This window comes from Ailuropoda melanoleuca, chromosome 12 (assembly GCF_002007445.2).
Source record: "Ailuropoda melanoleuca isolate Jingjing chromosome 12, ASM200744v2, whole genome shotgun sequence".
Taxonomy (NCBI): Eukaryota; Metazoa; Chordata; class Mammalia; order Carnivora; family Ursidae; genus Ailuropoda; species Ailuropoda melanoleuca.
Genome location: NC_048229.1, coordinates 76,951,296 through 76,968,437, shown reverse-complemented (window position 1 = coordinate 76,968,437; position 17,142 = coordinate 76,951,296). Strand labels below are relative to the sequence as shown.

The 17,142-nt window shown below is 45.1% G+C and overlaps 1 protein-coding gene across 2 annotated transcripts in view; it reads right to left on the bottom strand.

Annotated features, from left to right (window-relative positions):
- The window catches only part of CDH13 (cadherin 13), a 1,033,545-nt gene that overhangs the window by 4,792 nt on the left and 1,011,611 nt on the right, over positions 1-17,142 (bottom strand). The window contains exons 12-14 of one of the 2 annotated variants that reach the window (XM_034672817.1): positions 10,625-10,858; positions 7,666-7,884; positions 1-71 (exon numbers count right to left, since the gene is read on the bottom strand). In XM_034672817.1, the coding sequence (XP_034528708.1) occupies positions 64-71; positions 7,666-7,884; positions 10,625-10,858 (461 nt within the window). In that variant the 3' untranslated portion in view covers positions 1-63. The remainder of the gene's footprint in view (positions 72-7,665; positions 7,885-10,624; positions 10,859-17,142) is intronic. The other variant, XM_034672816.1, reaches the window with a different exon arrangement.

Here is a 17,142-nt window from a genome sequence, read left to right as displayed (position 1 = left end):
TTTTTTTTTCTTTTTCCTGTTGCTATGGAAACTTGGTAGTCAAGCTTCAAATGTCAGGAGTTCTCACAGACCTAAATGGAAAAGATTCAGATTTAAGTCAAGGAATAGCACAACTTGATTCAAAGCATTTTAGCTGAGCACTAGATAAATGGCTGACATGCTGTAATAAACACATTTATAAACATGGCACTACCTGGGGGAACTTTTTTTCCTCCTTTGGCATAACATTCGAAGAGAGCATGAATAGTTCTGCTGGTTTATGTCTTAAACAGCTTGATTGGTCTGAAAACGCTCATGCCAAACACCTCATCTCAGACCACAGGGCAGACTGCCTCTGTGACCCTGAGCCCTGTCCCTTGCGCAGTAGCCCAGAATGAGACCATTTTAGGGACAAGGTGACTTGGTAGCTGAGAGACTGATTATCATCCCAGATATTATTTTTTGGTCAAAGGAAAGAGCAAGAGAGCTACTGGTGGTTCTTCAGACATGGCGTATGAGTTTCCTCTGGCTGCTGTAACAAATGGCCACAGGCTTAGTGGCTTGAAATAACAAAATGTATTCTGTTACAGATCTGGAGGTCTGAAGTCCAAAAATGAGTCCTATGTGGGCTAGAATCAAGATGTTGGCAGAGCTGTGTTCCTTCTGAGGGCTACACAGGGGAAGCCACTTCCGTGCCTTTTCCAGAAGCCACCTGTATCTGGCTCATGACCCCTTCCTCCACTTTCACGGCCTGGACCGTCCCATCAAGATTGTTGAGGTCACCAAAACTGTGTTTATTCTCTAAGATGTACACCAGCCCAGGGTCTCCCCTCTGCTGGATAATAGAATGAGTGGGAATAGCTCGGTTCTCCGCTATTTTTGCTTAATTATTATTATATCTTGGGTTTATACAAGGAAATGGTACCATTAAAATTCATGTTATAATCAAGGAAATAAACATGTGTAAAGGTCAACCTACCATGTAAGTGTAGTTCATTCTGGAATGAACTGATAGCTAGAATATAATGGATTAGCTCTGTAAAGCTCGGGCCTTTTCATTCAAAAGGGGCGGATCAGTGTGACAAACTCACCCACCTACTCTGTACTCCCTGGCTTTTACAGGTTAATCCTGTCACTTATCTGCTTGGAAAATTTAAAGCAGTTTCTCTAAAATCAGATAAAAAGTTTTCATAATGTGACTCAAGTGTAAGCAACATGATACCAGGAAGGTTAAGGCTAAAGGTGATTGCTTTGCAGTTAGGAGTCTTCGGAACACATTTAATTTCTTTTTTCCAGCTGACATTTTCACTGTCCTCACCTTCATTATCTTAAACTCTGATTATTTGGGCTGTAGGGCCGGTATCTTGCACATTCACCCATATTTGAGGAACGACTTGAAAGGAATATATTAAATGGCATCGTGAATTTTATTTAAAAATATTTTCCATCTGTTTTGTTTCTTAAATTCCACATATGAGTGAAGTCATGCAATATTTCTCTTTCTCTGACTCATTTGGCTTAGTGCCATCCTCTAGTTCCTTACTCTCTAGTTCCATCCATGTCATTGCAAATGGCAGGATCTCATTCTTTTTGATGGCTGAGTAATATTCCATTGCCTATATATACCACATCTTCTTTATCCATTTATCTGTCAATGGACATTTGGGCTCTTTCCACAGGTTTCCTATTGTGGACATTACTGCTATAAACATTGGGGTGCAGGTGCCCCTTCGGATCACTACGTTTGTATTGTTTGGGTAAATATCTAATAGTGCAATTGCTGGGTTGTAGGGTTGCTCTACTTGTAACTTTTTGAGGAACCTCCATACTGTTTTCCAGAGTGGCTGCACCAGTTTGCATTCCCACCAGCAGTGTAAGAGGGTTCCCCTTTCTCCACATCCTCGCCAACACCTGTTGTTTCCTGAGTTGTTAATTTTGGCCATTCTAAGAGGTATGAGGTGGCATCTCATCGTGGTTTTGATTTGTGTTCCCTGATGCTGAGTGATGCGGAGCGTCTTGTCATGTGTCTGTTGGCCATCTGGATGTCTTCTTTGGAGAAATGTCTGTTCATGTCTTCTGCCCGTTTCTGGACTGGATTTTTTGTTTTTTGGGTGTTGAGTTGGAGAAGTTCTTTATAGATTTTGAATACTAGCCCTTTATCTGATAAGACATTGGCAAATATCTTCTCCCATTCCATAGGTTGCCTTTTAGTTTTGTTGACTGTTTACTTGCTGTACAAAAGCTTCTTATCTTCATGAAGTCCCAATAGTTCAGTTTTGCTTTANATGGTTCACCTGATCCGTCTTTTTATGTTCTTGCTATTGCTGATTAATTAAGCCTAAAACAATGTTCAAAAAGGTTTCAGGATGATATTCTTCCCTGGAGCTGCCTGTGTCACACCACACAGAGCCCTATGACCCCCCACCCCCCATCGCCAGACCGCCTAATAGAGACGCCAGCCTGTTTCATCGAGAGGGTCCTGGGGGAGTACAGCACACCTCTTCAGTGTCAGCAACACATACTTTCAACAACAAAATTGGCAGTAAAATTAATTCCATTTACATTTTTTATTACTTCCAATGTCATTAGTTTTATTCCCTTTAGTTTTAGCTGTCATAGAAGGAAGTGCAGACCCCTCAGTTCACTTCTCAGTTGCAGTAAAGCCTTCTGCGATATCAAAACAAGATGAAATTTTTTTTTTTTACTTTTTCCCACGAGGAGGCAGTCTAATGGTGAATGCTGGCCTCACCGCTCGCTCACTTTGGGACCTCTCCAAGCATCAGTTTTCTCATCTATAAAGTGGGATAAAATCTCCAGGCTGATGAAGAAATTAAAAAAGCCATGGGACATTGGGGTATTTGGTTCATGCTAATCTACTTGGATCTCAATGTTATTTGAGGAGAGGAGAAAAATCCCACTCCCCATGTTGTATGATGTGATCACTGTAGTTTTATGAGCAAGGCTTCAAAGAAGGGGTTCGCACACTTTTCCTGTTAAGGGCCAGATGAGTAAATATTTCCACTCTGCAGGTCATACAGTCTCTGTGGCTCCTACTCAACTCTGCTATTGTAGCAGCAAGCAGGCCATATGTAAATATGGCTGCATTCCAATAAAACTTTATTTACAAAAACAGGAAGTAGGCCATGTTTGACCCTTGGACAGCAGTTTGCCAACTCCTGATTCAAAGAAACATCAAATGGAGTCTCCCAGATCCCAAAATTCTTTCAAGGACTATGGCTGAGTCAGGACGTTATCACCCTTGCACTTTATAATCTAGTTTCAGTGCTTGTAGATTCCCCCACCTCCGCCCCACATTGCTTGTGCTTTAGGCCCTTTTCTGTGCGGCTTCTTGTCAATGTCAGGTTAATAGCTATGCAGGTGGGTTGGTCACTTCGAGTTCCGCTCTTAGGAAAGAGCGTCTGAGCCGTGGGATGCCCACGGTTACTTATTCCTGCTGGCTCTAACCCAGTTCCTCACACGACCTATTAGGTACATCACTTGTTAGGAAGAACATCTCTGGCTAGGTATATAATAAAATGAGACCATTATATTTGGCAGGCTCTCATGTTCGAAGGAACAATATTCTATAATCTTATACCTTTTATATAGGGACAGATGGAGGTTCTTTCTGAAGTCAAGTGGGTGAATGCTAATACCTGTTCTTAACCCTTATTTGGGCTGAAACTACCCTTCTTGTGAAAACATTGGAGGGTTAACCTAGTACCTTTCCAGCTGTGCAGGGAGATTCAGAGCTCCTTTATGAGGATGACTTTGACGTTACCTACAGGTGGCCTTACCTACGTCAGGATAGCTGTGTGCTGCTAGCTAGGATGGCACCTTTTGTGGGAACAAAAAAACACATGTGACATCTCAACCACAGCGTGCATGCATCTGTCTTTTCTCGATGAGTCTATTTTGATATCAGATGAACATACGTTCTTCAGGGGTTACCAGGCGATTCTGCCCTGGATTAGTTGTGATCCTGGTGGTCAGCTTAGAGAGAAGTGGGCAATATTTGGGAATCTGCTCACTACTGACCTCTGTAGGCCATGGGTCTCCAAAGTAGGGGCACAGGAAAATCCCTGATAGATGAGACAAAAATACTACCGCATTATTTATATTCCCCTTTATCTACACAAATAGGTTAAGTCTTACTAACATTTAATATATGGATTGGTAGTGGCAGACATGTGTATTATTATTAAAAATATTGTGTAAATACACACAAATACTGGGTCCATGTGCTGGAGGCCAGAGTCACCTGGGATGTGGGTTCCACAGGTCGGAAGGGCCCAGAAGTCTGTACTTCAAAAGCAGAGGTAGGAAGTCTCCATCTGTTTTGTTATTATTTTTTTTAACTTAAAAACAAGTAAACTTTAATAAGTAAAAATTACAACCTTCTCCCAGCACTGGGGAGGAGTGATTGCATCCTTTAAAAGTAAAGGAGGGTTAAAAGAGGAGAATACAGAGCAGGTTTTTTTTTTAGCTTCTGTCCCAACATGAGGAGGCAGATAGATTCGGATGCGTGGGGCTGTACACACAAGCTCTGAAGACATACACAGAGGACCGTGAAGCCAGAGATGGGCTGGAAATAACTCACAAGGAAATATGGGCTGACACGTGGCTCTGACATCAGAACTGACCATTGTCCTCCCAGGACAAGGGAGAAAAGATTTAACCCCCCGGTGGACAGTGTGGTTCAGTTCTATTCTTTTAGTTGCCCCCCACCATCTCACTGAGCGATGTTTAGAAACCTTTTAAATGGGTCGGTGCAATCCAGAGAGAAATAAGGAATAAGAGGAATAAGGCACCTGTCAGAGTTCCGAGGGCCCCACAAAACTGAGCGCCCCCTTCAAGAGCACTGTGTAGCTGGACAATTCCCACATACTCTTTGCCTGCACTGTGTTGGGATTTCAACAAGCGAGTGGCTTGTTCTATGAACACGATTAAACAGCCACTCCCCTTGGCATCCAAAATATTACTGTGTCCTGTCTTCTCCACCCGAAGTATCCGTCAGATCCAGGCTACCACATCATGGGAAGAGGGGTCTTGTCGAGATGAATGAAACCTGTCCTAATATAGTCCCTAGTCTCTCACTCAGGGGATATGAACCACAAGGAAGAGATGTATAGTGTGTTGTCCTTCCATTTACTTTATCAAAATCCTTGAGCAACAGGGGCCACTGAGATGTGTCCAACTGAGCCACCGTGGACTCAGGTGTGATAAGAAATTTATCAGTGTGTTGTATTTATGCTACATCTTCCTCTGGTGATGACTTCCGCTCCTTTTTCTTCGGCAAAATCAATACTTCCTCATCCACCATGTTCAGAAAGTCTCCATTTAAAAAACTCACTGCAGTCCAGAGCAGCCGAGAAGCAAGCAGTGTCCCGAAGCGCCCCGGTTCTTCAAAGCGATGCCATCGAGAGTCAGGCTTTGATGTTGTGTAACTGGGTTTACGGAGGCTGAGGTGTGAGTGGCCACTCAATTATCTTCTCTCTCTCTGTGCACACGCACATGCACACATGCACACACACACACACACACGTTCACATGCCCCACACGCTTTTCTCTTTACAATCACACAAGAAGTACTGCCCTCTAGTTTATCCAGGCTCTATTCTGTGTGCGTTCCAATGACTCCTAGAAACACCTGGTGCTGGGCCTGCCGTCTGTCTAGTACTGACTTGGGAAGCTGGTGGAAAATAGATTCCAGATGTTTACTGCAATAGAATTGACCGGAGAAGGGCATTGTAAATAATCCCAGTGCGTCTGCAGACTGGGGAATACACAGCCAGTGTTCATATGACAGATACTCTCTAGCAGTTAGAATGAATGGACTGGCGCGGTGGGGGGGGGCCTGTGGCCAATGGGTAGAGTGTGTGTGGCTGTCGAGCGCAGAATGGTTTCATACATTTAAAGAGTGGTGAAAAACCAAGAGACAGACAACAACAAAAGAGCAATAAAAAGGAATATGTGACAAAGCTGATGTGGTCAACAGAGCCCAAAATATTTCCTGCCCATCCCTTTATGGTGAAAGTTTGCCAACCTCCAAATTAGAATAACATAGAAGAACCCTGGAAATGCACTGCAGGAGGAAGGAAAGCAGGTTACAGAATCTCATGCTCAGGATAACATGAATTACACAAAGTTTCACAAACTGCACAAAATAGAACGATAAGTGGTGTGTGTGTGTGTAGGAAATGTATAAAATAACATCTGGGGGCGCCTGGCTGGCTCAGTCCGTTAAGTGTCTGCCTTTGGCTCAGGTCATGATCCCGAGGTCCTGGGATCGAGCCCCACGTCGGGCTCCCTGCTCAGCATGGAGTATTCTTCTCCCTCTGCCCCTCTCCCTCACTTACGTGTGCACACACACGCTCTCTCTCAAATAAATAAATAAAAATGTTAAAAAAATAAAAAAATAAAATAACACCTGGACACACTCTAAGGCATGATAGTATTTTCTCTGGGGAGAGAGAATAGGAAATGAAACTGGGAAGAAAAACATAGGGGATTTCACCTTCATCTGTAATATTTTATTTCTTGAAGAGAAAGGAAGAAGAAAGAAAAAGAGAAGAACAGAAAGAGGGGAATATATTTTCTTCCATTTATCTTTTCTTCTTTCCATTTATCCATCCATCTTTCCTTCCTTCCTTCCTTCCTTCCTTCCCTCCCTCCCTCCATCTTTCTGTCTGTCCATTCATCCATCCTTCTATCCATCTATCCATCCTTCCATCCCTCCATCCATCCATCCATTCATCCATCCATCACTCCATTTATCCATTCATCCATCCAAAGAGACACTTCTCATTGTAAGATGTTCTCCTTAGCTCTGCCCCAGGATGCTGGCCCAGCACACAGCATTTTACACAGTAGATGTCTGATGTTGGAATGTGTGACTTCCTTTTGTGCCCATCTACCACTGTCATGGGGAAGTAACAACTGCTGTTCCTTTTCTTCGTAAACATCAATTTCTCTAGTTCTCGATTCACACTTACACTGATAACTTTCTCAAAACATAAATACCAAAGCCTAAGAGGATGTGAATGGCATTACCTATATGTGAGTAATTGCTAAGGTTAACGTGGGGCTAGTACTCCACGCATAGGACATATTTGATACACACATCTATTCATTTTATGTGCACATTTATATTACTCAGCATAACAATTCATTTGTTTAAAATAATGCATTATATTACAGCCATTATTACCAGTCAGTGGAAAAAAAATGTGTGAATTATGCATTTATCTCTTTTCCTACCGCCCAGCCTCCCTCCATGAATTCTCACAACTGTTCTTAAAAAGGCAGAGTACCTACTTTAACCTTGCCAAGGATTCTTCCACACAATGCTAAGAGAAATAAGGCCCTGGCAGGCCAGTTACCTAACACAGCAGTCCTTATTAGCTTAAATTTAGTAGCCTCAGCAGGACATTTTCTCCTCACCTGGTCTGTGAGTTGCAGTGAATGTCTTTGCACAACTCCTTAGACTGGCTGTCGGGGGGACGTGAGGATGCCCTTCAACAGTAGTTGGAACGCTTTTACATGTAACACGCTCTATTATACAGACATAAACCAAGAACGAAAGCTTCCTCTGGGATGAATTGTTTGAAAAGCTACACGGAAAACAGGGGCTCTGGTGAGGTTCGTTTTTCGTACTCACGCATACACCTGAGCCGGGCTACTTACAAGCCAAACTGAAGAGGGAGACGAGCAGGACTGAGGTCACGCTGAAGTGCAGGGCCCCTGCCGCGTTGCAGTCCACTTTGGAGTTCTTGCAGGAGCACACTTGTACCCTGAGGTCTGTGATGTTCGTCATGGGTGGTTTCCCTGAATCTGTCACCATGATGGGCAGGTGGTAGTTGGCTTTGTTCAGGTTTTGAAGAAGGCTGACCAGGGCGTGTGTATCTGGGGGGAGACAAGGAGGACCTTCGTGAGAGAGGGTTAGACTTTCCCACATAAAAGGGTGAGTTTGGCTACGATAACCACACCAATCAGGCATTGCATGTTGGTTTATAACCCCGGGCATGTTTAAACTTAAATTCATCAACAGCAAATAAAAATTCGAATTCAGCTCATCAGTTGTGCTTGGCACACCTCAGGTGCCCAGCAACCAGGCGTAGCAGGTGGCTGTGGTGTTGGTCGGTGCTGGGTAGAACATTCCACGGCCAAGGAGTCCTGTGGTTCAGCGCTGTGATAACCTATTTCAAGGGGACCCACTTCTGTGAAGATGACCACCTACTAAGAACTCCTCCCTGTGAATTTATTACACCGATAAAACCATCTTTGCCAAAATCACATTCGACATCTAGAAAAACTGACTTAAAAACCCGTTCTCACATCATCACAGTGTGCACCTTAAATATATACAATTTTTATTTGTCGACTATACTTCAATGAAGCTGGAAAAAAGTAAAAAAAGAAAAAAAAATGAAATGATCAGCTTGGACCATTTTAATTCAAGAATCCCAATTCAAATAATCATTATAAATTCTTAGACCAAAAAAAAAAAAAAACCCCAAAACAAAACCCAACCACTCCAAAACCATCCACTCACTCTAAACCCAGGCAGGACCCCCGGGTATGGCCATGGGGACAGGTTCTGTAGCCTACAGCTTTATCAGTCCTCAGCCACCCTCTGGATCTGGGTGGGTACGTGAAGCACCACCCAGCGGGGGCACTGAACTTTCGGCCCTTGGTTGCTGGGAGTCCGTGCTGTGAGCCCACCCCTAGGCAGTGTGCAGAAGTGCTCACCCCTCCTGGCCCCTGTGTGCAGCCTCGAGCTATTATCTTTTCAATAACTCAGATGATTAGGGATTTTTTTTTTTAGAGAGAGAGAGAGAGAGAGAGAGCGCACGTGCACGCAAGTGGGGGGAGGGGCAGAGGGAGAAGGAGAACCTCAAGCGGACTTCACACTGAGTGTGAGCCCAATGTGAGGTCTCAACCTCACACCCCTGAGATCACGACCTAAGCCCAACTGACTGAGCCACCCAGGTGTCCCCCCTCCTTTTTTTTTTTGACTCTCCCCTTTCTGGGCATGAACAGTGCTAGGTATTAAAAAAACAAAACTGGGACCAGGAAAAGAACTGAGAAGTCATCTATCTCCTAAATAAAACCATGTGGAAAACGGAGCAATGACATGAAAACAGAAATAGGTGGAGTGTCATCGTGACCAGACGGAGAAGCAGTGGAAATAACTGCAGTCACCCCAGTTGCAAGGAACAATCTTCCCATCTCCCTCACGTGGACAAGAAACTCGAGTAAGAAATGTCCAGCTGGATCATTCTGGAAAGAGCTGGTGGTGGTTACTCCAATCTGTGATAGCCACACAAACTAGCAGAGGAAGCGCTAACCCCTTGAACATGAGGAGGGCTGGTTTAATTAAAAGTAATCAGCGTAACAGAACTCATTCTTTAAAAAGCAATAAAATAGACAAACAGGCGAATGGAATCAATAACAAGAGGAAGGCACTAATAAAATGAGATATGAGGTAAGGCCATTCAATACATATGAGATTTTTTAATAGAACATTTTATGCACAATTGTACAGCCCATTTCCAAGACTTAATGAAATGCGCAATTCCCAGTCCCTCTCGAAAAGTCTACCGCTGGTGGGTGAGGAGGGCCCCTAGGCCGGGTCACTTGCAGGGGAAGTTCACTACTGGAGACAGAGTGTATGCCCAGGGCATGGGGTCTAGTGTTTGACTTTGTTGCAGAACAAGGTGACCTTCGTAGTGAGTTCACATTTGCCACAGGGAGGACACCAGGCGCTTGTGGATGTGGGGATGCTGCCAAGTTCAGCACGTAGGGAAATCGGCGGGCTGAGTTTTGAATTCCACTTTCCCACGTGGAAAGACTGGTAGAAAGGGACATGGCTTGCAGGTTTCGTAAGTGAGGGACAGGATAGTGGGCGATGATATCACAGTTGAACATCAGAGCCACGGTTATTGCAAAGACAAAGCTGATTTTGAGGAGGTCTGCCACGTAAAGTGCAAGATGGGGGGTTAGAGGCTAAGACTCTATAAAGATTGTTCTAGCAGTGCTATCTTCTCTGAGAACACGTACATCATGGAACATCTCTCCAGAGTGCTGCCGAGAGTTGACGTCAGCACGGCTCTCTGAGAGAAGGCGGCTGAGCCACAATGTGTGCAGAGAGGCCAAGACCCTGGCTTCCGAAGGCTGAAGAGCGGGTGTGTGCACGGTACAGAGTGTGTGGACGGGGTGCGGCGTATATGGTGTAGGCTGGAGAGTATAGGATGCCTGGTAGGGAGTGCACTCGTGGTATACGGTACACGGTAGGCAGTTTGCGGTGTAGAGAACACAGTGGCCAGCCCAGGATATACAGCATGGGGCATACAGCATACCGTGTACAGTACAGACAGGACAGGAAAGAAACAAAAGGGAAGATGGTGCTTGCGTTTGTAAGAAATGGCTATGCATTTGTACAGACCCTGTTCGTTTGCTGGAGGGAAAGTGCTCAGTACGGGTCGTGGTAATGCGCCAATCGCTGGACGTCAACCCCATGAGAGCAGAAGGGAGGAGGAGAGGAGAGAGGAGGAGGGAGGAAGAGTGTGGGAAAGGAGGGCAAGCCAGGGAAACGAGGCTTCAAAGCCAGAGGAGCAGCTCGAGAATGTGTAACCCGACTTACTATTGATCTTGGAGACCTTCCAGACTTTGTCGGGAACAGCTTGTTTGTGGATCTCAAATTTGAAAGGGTCCGTATTTGGGTGAAGATCCTTATCTGACGCTCCCAAAATCACGACGCTGAGGTTTTTGGCATCATCACAGACTTCAGCGACTGTGGGGTAAATGAAGGGGGCGTTGTCGTTCACGTCCTCCAGAGTGATCAGCAAAGTTCCGGTCCCAGTAGCGGGAGGGTTGCCTACGGGGAAGGAGGGAGAGGTTAGCAGGCAGCTGGTTCCAGGCCAGAACAATGTGCCATAGCGCTGTCCTCCAGGGCCCTCGACACCTTTATTATTGCTAACGGGGTTCGGACAGGACTGACCCGATAGCTTACGTATTTGTATAAAGGCTGGTGGCCTAAAAGCCTTTTCTCATATATAAAACTTTCGATTTAATTTCTTTAGCCTTTACCCTTAGAATGTGAAGGTTCTAGCACACAGTCTATCCTAACACGCTGAAAGAAGAGAATGGATATAACACATAGCAAATTTTCTTGCTTAGCGAATGAAACCTTTTATCTAAATAGCCAGGTATTCACAGGTGTGGATGGTACAGGGAGGGTGGAGGCCCCATGAGAGAAGATCGGGTTTTGTCTGTGCGGAACAGCTCTGCCTGACGGGGCAGACGGCTGGAGAGAGAGAGAGCTAATCCAGGTTTTCCTTTGCCGGTGAAACGGGCCTGGGATGGTGGATGGTGCCCCGGGGGGCTGGCCTGGCAACACAAGACAGATGCAGAAAGGTGGGTTAGTCACCGAAACAAAATCACCTGCTGGCTACTAGGGCAGTTGAAGCAATTGTAATATAATCTTTGAGCCTCATTTTTAAGGCCTTGTGTTTTCAATGTTTCAGTTACTTCCTGCCATGTTTTTTATCTTAGGGATCATTATTTTTAAAAAGCCCGTTATAATCACCTATGTGATACTGTCTTTCACTTAAAGAAAAGGGTGTTTCATTCAAGAAGACTCAGAGTGAGTTTATTTACCTTTCCCTAAGTTTATTTTTAATCGTCTAGACATCAGAGGTTTTCTCTTGGGACCAAGCACTCATGAACAGTTCCTAATTTCTGTGAGAAAAATTAGGTCCAAATTCGCTAGGCCTAACCTAATGTCTGGCTCCATTTCATTTTTCCTTATCCTCATGTGCACTTCCAAGCCCAAGTTTATTTCACCTCACAGTCTGTTTATGTCTTGAAACGCACATCAGGTTTCAAGCTGAGTCTGAATCACACGGGTGTTCGCAGGGTAGCGCGTATCTGAGCTCTGGGTGCGTGTGTCAAGGGCAAGGCAAGGCGAGGTCTGACAGATTCTGCTGGTGAAACGTGGGCGTCCTTTTCCGATTCCGGCTGTCCTGACCTAGACGGTAGAAGGGCGAGCAGGTAGAGGTGGCCCTTGTGCGGGTGACACTAAGCACAAGGGGCCAGGTGTCTGCAGCCCTGTCACTGGGGGGCCACTTGGAAGCTGCTTCCCAGCACTTTTGGTGCCTACAGTTGCACGCTTGCAGGGCCGGCGGGGAAGCGTCATCCCTCACCAGCCCAGAAGGATGTGAGAACCTGTGTGGTGACAGCCTCCGGGGGGACCCAGAGAGGCCAGTGGGAAATGGACTATCGCAGCTCCTACTGTTCGGGGAGGATTTTCCCTACTTTGGGGAAGAAACCAGCTTGAGGTAGCTGAGCAGTGGGTCATGAAGAAGTGACAATAGACATTTTTTAGCAGGGCTCGTGAAACTTTAAATATATCAACACCCAGTGACAGTTTCTCAGTAAACATTCCAACAAATATCTGCTAACGTTGAAACACCAGCGTCATTCATCAGCAGAAGGATGGCTACTTCTAATGGTGGCCCGTCATCAATTTTTGTTGGAGCAAGAACTCAAAAGAGATGCATAATTACTTTGAGGTTGGTTTTTCACTGTCAGCTTTAGTCATTTAGTTGGATTTCTTTACTGAAAAATTCTTTTTTCTTTTTTTATTGAATAATTGAATATCTCACAGGAATCCATTATATTTTTTCGCTCTGAATATATTATGAAGTGCTGTCATTTGGTAGAATGGATGAGAAGGCATTATGAGTGTTTGAAATATGGCTGTAAGAATCGGCCTCTCGTGAACTTAATTATACCACTGTCTTTGCTTCCCCATGTGTTATTCTCAGGCCAGGCGGGTGATGTCTTCTTCCGAAGTCAAGAAAAATGAGCTTGTTTTTTTCATTGATAAGGTGAAGACTGGACTTTCAAGCTCCTCAGGAAAAGAGTCTCTCCCAGTTCACATTACAGGATGGAGAAAAGTCACCAACCAAAATTCAGATGTAATTCAAAATATAATGACTCTTCATAAGCCCATTTGGCCCCAGTAGCTCCGGGGGCCCAGGAAATATTTGAGCTTCTGGGTTTCCTGACACGCAGCAAAAATCCCTCATCTCTTCTCTCCCCTTTCTACCAGCAACTGCCGGCCCCCAAGGGACTACTCTGCATGACCAAATATCAGAACCCAAGCATGATTGAGACTGGGCCTTCCTCCATGGATTTTCTATTTCAATAGGGACAAAGCCTCAATGTGAGCAAAGCTCCCAGGATATGGAGCTAGAATTGTGATTTGTCCTCCTTGCAGCCCCCTCAGAGAAGCCCATGGGCCAAGTTCTCAGGGTACCAGCTTATGGACCAGAGGACGTCTATCCTCCAAATGAGTGGAGGGATTTTCCCGTGGTTGCACGCACTTTTTTCTTCATAGGTTAGGAGAAGGAAGGACCCAGAGAGAGGAACCATTCCTGGCAGTGGGTTTTAAATGGAATGGGAGGTGGATTCCCCTTTGGGAATTTGATGAAGGTCATGGTCTTGGTTCCAGAGAAATGCACCTCCCCTCCACACCGAAGGCATTGCAGACCCTGTAGGTACGGCTGAGTGCCTGCTGGTCAGGCAGCTGGTCTGGGACACCTTTGTTCATAGGTATTTTATTTTATTCAGAATCCTGACCAAACAGGATTTCCACTTTAGCCAGAAAATACTGAGATTTTTCTGATAGGCTCCATCACTCAGATGTTTTATACATATATATACTTGATATCTTGTTAGTAAGAGACACAACTAAAAATGTAGTGTAATCCTAATTAAAAATAGAAATAGAAAAAGATTAGAAAGAATTTCTAGAAATAGAAAAAGATTAGAAAGAAATATACCCGAGAATCTAAATGGTGATTATCTCTCTGGGTAATTAACATTAAAATAATACTTTTCTTCTTAAAATTTTCTTTACAATAACCATGACCATTATCATAATCAGAAACACAAATGTAAATTCAAAAGTTTAAAAATATTTCACCGATTCTACCTTCTTTTCTCTCACTCTTTTGTTTTTACAATGAATTGATATTTGGTAAATTTATAGGGTTGTTATTGCTACCACCTAATTTTAGAACCTTTCCATCACCCCAAAAGAGAAACCCTGGGCCCCTTTGTACTAAACCCTCCATGCCCACTTCCAGCTCTAGGCAACCAACCGTTGATGTACTTTCTTTCTCTACAGATTTGTGTTTTCTGGAAATTTCTATAAATGGAGTCAGTACATGGCCTTTCGTGTTTGGCTTCTTTCACTTGGCGTCATGTTTTTGAGGTTCACCCCTGCTGTTGCGTGAATCCTTTCCTTCCTTTTCATGGCTGAATGATACTGCATCCCAGGGCCAGACCGTGTTTTGATGGACACATGGGTGGCTTCCACTTTTTTTTCTGATGGGAATAATGCTGCTGTGAACATCTGCATGGAAGGGACCCTGTCGTCACATGCTGTGATGTTCCAAATGCACGTCCTCAAGAGAGTCCCCTCAGAGGAGTGGGGTCCCTGGTCTCACCACAGTTGGACGGGCTGGCCTCACATGCACAGAGCATTAGGATCTGAACAAGAACTTTCAGAGCTAGCTCTGGGAGGTACAGGGATGTAGTAGCTTTTCTAGTCACTGGTCCCACACCGGGCTCATTTCCCTGAGCTGGGTCTAGAGGCATGCAGCATGGGTCCTACCTTGGGAATCATGGGTGCAAGTGGTTTTATATGGGGAGTAGGAAAGTGAGTTTGCCAACATGAAGATTAAAAGGCAGGAAAAGAGAGAGAGGGATGGGTGGGAAGCAGGAAGCTCTTTCCTGAGCCCCGTGGGCACTGAATGTCAGGACTGTTCTCCAGGCTAGTATAGAACAGGCGGTCCATAGATTTTTGAATTAATTTACGTTGACTTGAAAAAGCTAATGATGAATGCTTTTTCCAAACATGTGTCAAATATATTCATATTTCCATAGGTTTCCATCTCTATCTTGCTTCTATTCTGAGGGTAGTAGTGACCCTGTCTCTATTCCAGTCCTCCCTTGTCCCACCTAGGGGAGGAAAAAAGGGTGTGTAGAATGGGGGACTGTGGAACTGGGGCACATGGCAGGGAGCATACACCAGTGACAAGGAGAGAGACCTCGGCTTATGTCTCAAGGAAGCTTGAGGATCCCATTTTGGGAGGAAAATCAGGAGGATGGGTTGATTTAAGAGGAGTTTAGATGTGGGCTCCTGAGAGAAAGCGGGCACCCTGGCTAATTTCTGAGGCTTGTTTGTAGGGGCAAGAGGCGTGAGTGCTGCACTCTACTCCACCCCAAATTCCCCCCACTAAGCAGCTGGGAGCAAATAGATGCCACATCTTTTACTTCATATGAACAGGATTCTACACTTCCCTGGATGTTTGCTTAAAGGTGAGATGGAACCAGGGTTCTTCTAGATAAGATGATCCTGTGTATTGTGTCCAGCCCATGTTCTCTTTGCTTTGGTGTTTCAGTATCAGTATTTACCAATGTGTTTTGGCCTGTGCCCCATAAGCCAAGAATCTCGTTGCTTTTAAATTCATAAGCATTTAGAAAATTGCTTTGTTAATGGAGAGCTTGCCAATTGCATTGTACATTTTGAAAAATTTAATAGTAAACTAGCCCAGAACCTGGCCAGAAAATAGGTTTATAAAATATCATGCCAGGTATCCATGGGTAATACTTAATGCAGAACCGAGGCAATTATCCACGTAACTCAAACTTGAACTTTCAGAGGATACCGCAAGCTGAAGTCTGAGCCGTTTTTAAAAAATTCAACACTTTGGCTTTTTTGGTGTCTTTCCATTTTACTAACTTTAGAGAAAAGGAAAAGAAATAGGAGAAGAGTTGTTTTGGAGGTCATGGTTAAACGGGCTGGTCTCATTTTATTCATTCCATCAGTAATCATTTACGGGGACTCTGCCCTGTGCCTGGCTGGACCTGCGCGGAAATCAGCAGCCCTCGGGCAGGAACAGACATGTAAACAGACGCAGGACAGCGTCATCAAGTGCGGGAAGACATGAGGGTGAATTGTCGTGGGAGCTCTTGGCATGGCATAACGTAGTGCCTGGTGGTAGGTAGATCAGAAGGCTTTGTGAGGAGATGGCGTCTGCGTGTGCAGGAAATGAGAATACTTTTGGAGAGGGAGAAATTGTTCTGGGAGGAGGAAATCATACGGCTATTTTGAGGGAAGACATTCAAAGACTTTAAAGCAGGAGAATGGCTTTGATAAAAGCAGAGGATGACGCTGCAGGCACGGAAGGGCAGGACTTGCGCGAGGTGCGAGGGCGCCGGAAGAGCAGCTGGGCGCCAGTGCCCTGGGGACGCAGGAGCAGGGGCTGGAGGGCTGGACCCGGGAGCCTGAGCGCACAGCGGAGCGGGATTTGGGTCGGTGCTGTACGTATCGGGGAGATGGTTTCTAGCTGGAGCTGTGCAGCTGGCCTTGCTCATCCCCGAACTGGGAAAGGAGCACCGCAGAGGAGAACTAGCTAAGAGATATTTGGGCAGGATGAACTGAGCTGGCAAGGATGGCCAGCATTTCAGTGCCCAAACTGGTTTCTTTTCCCGATGAATGTGTGAAAGCGTTATGCTTAAGACGGTTGATTGGGCTGGTTAACATGGAAATGTCCTCCGGTCGGTAGAGGAGTGTTGCCTTAAATCTCCCCATTCAGACAGACGCATGATGCCCACGATGAAGGTGGCTTGTTCTGCCAATTTTCTTGGGGCCTTAATCCCAGGGGAGGGCTCTGAGGCCCCTCCCTTCCCTAGAAAAATGCTCCGACCACCCCCAGGGCTGTGGTCAAGTGACATTTTCTACTTGGCCTCAGATCAGTGAAATGGTTTTGTAATGATAAGTTTAGAAAATCATAACTCAGTTCCAGTTAGTTGACTTAACTCTTCGTCAGGTGTTTACGATAACGCCGGGAACTTTGCATTTGATTTCCAGCCCTTACAACAACCCAGCAGGGAGGGAAACTGAGGCGGAGGGAGCGTAACTCTTGCACCTGTGGTGGTCCAGGGAGGTTGGGGAGCTGGCTCATGTCCAGATAGAGCAGAGTGTCGGGCTCCTGCTCTCTCCACACACGGTGCGTGCTGTCAACAAATGATTCTGGTCGCAGTCTCTCTATTACAAGATCTCAAGAGTTTTTTATTGGGCCATTT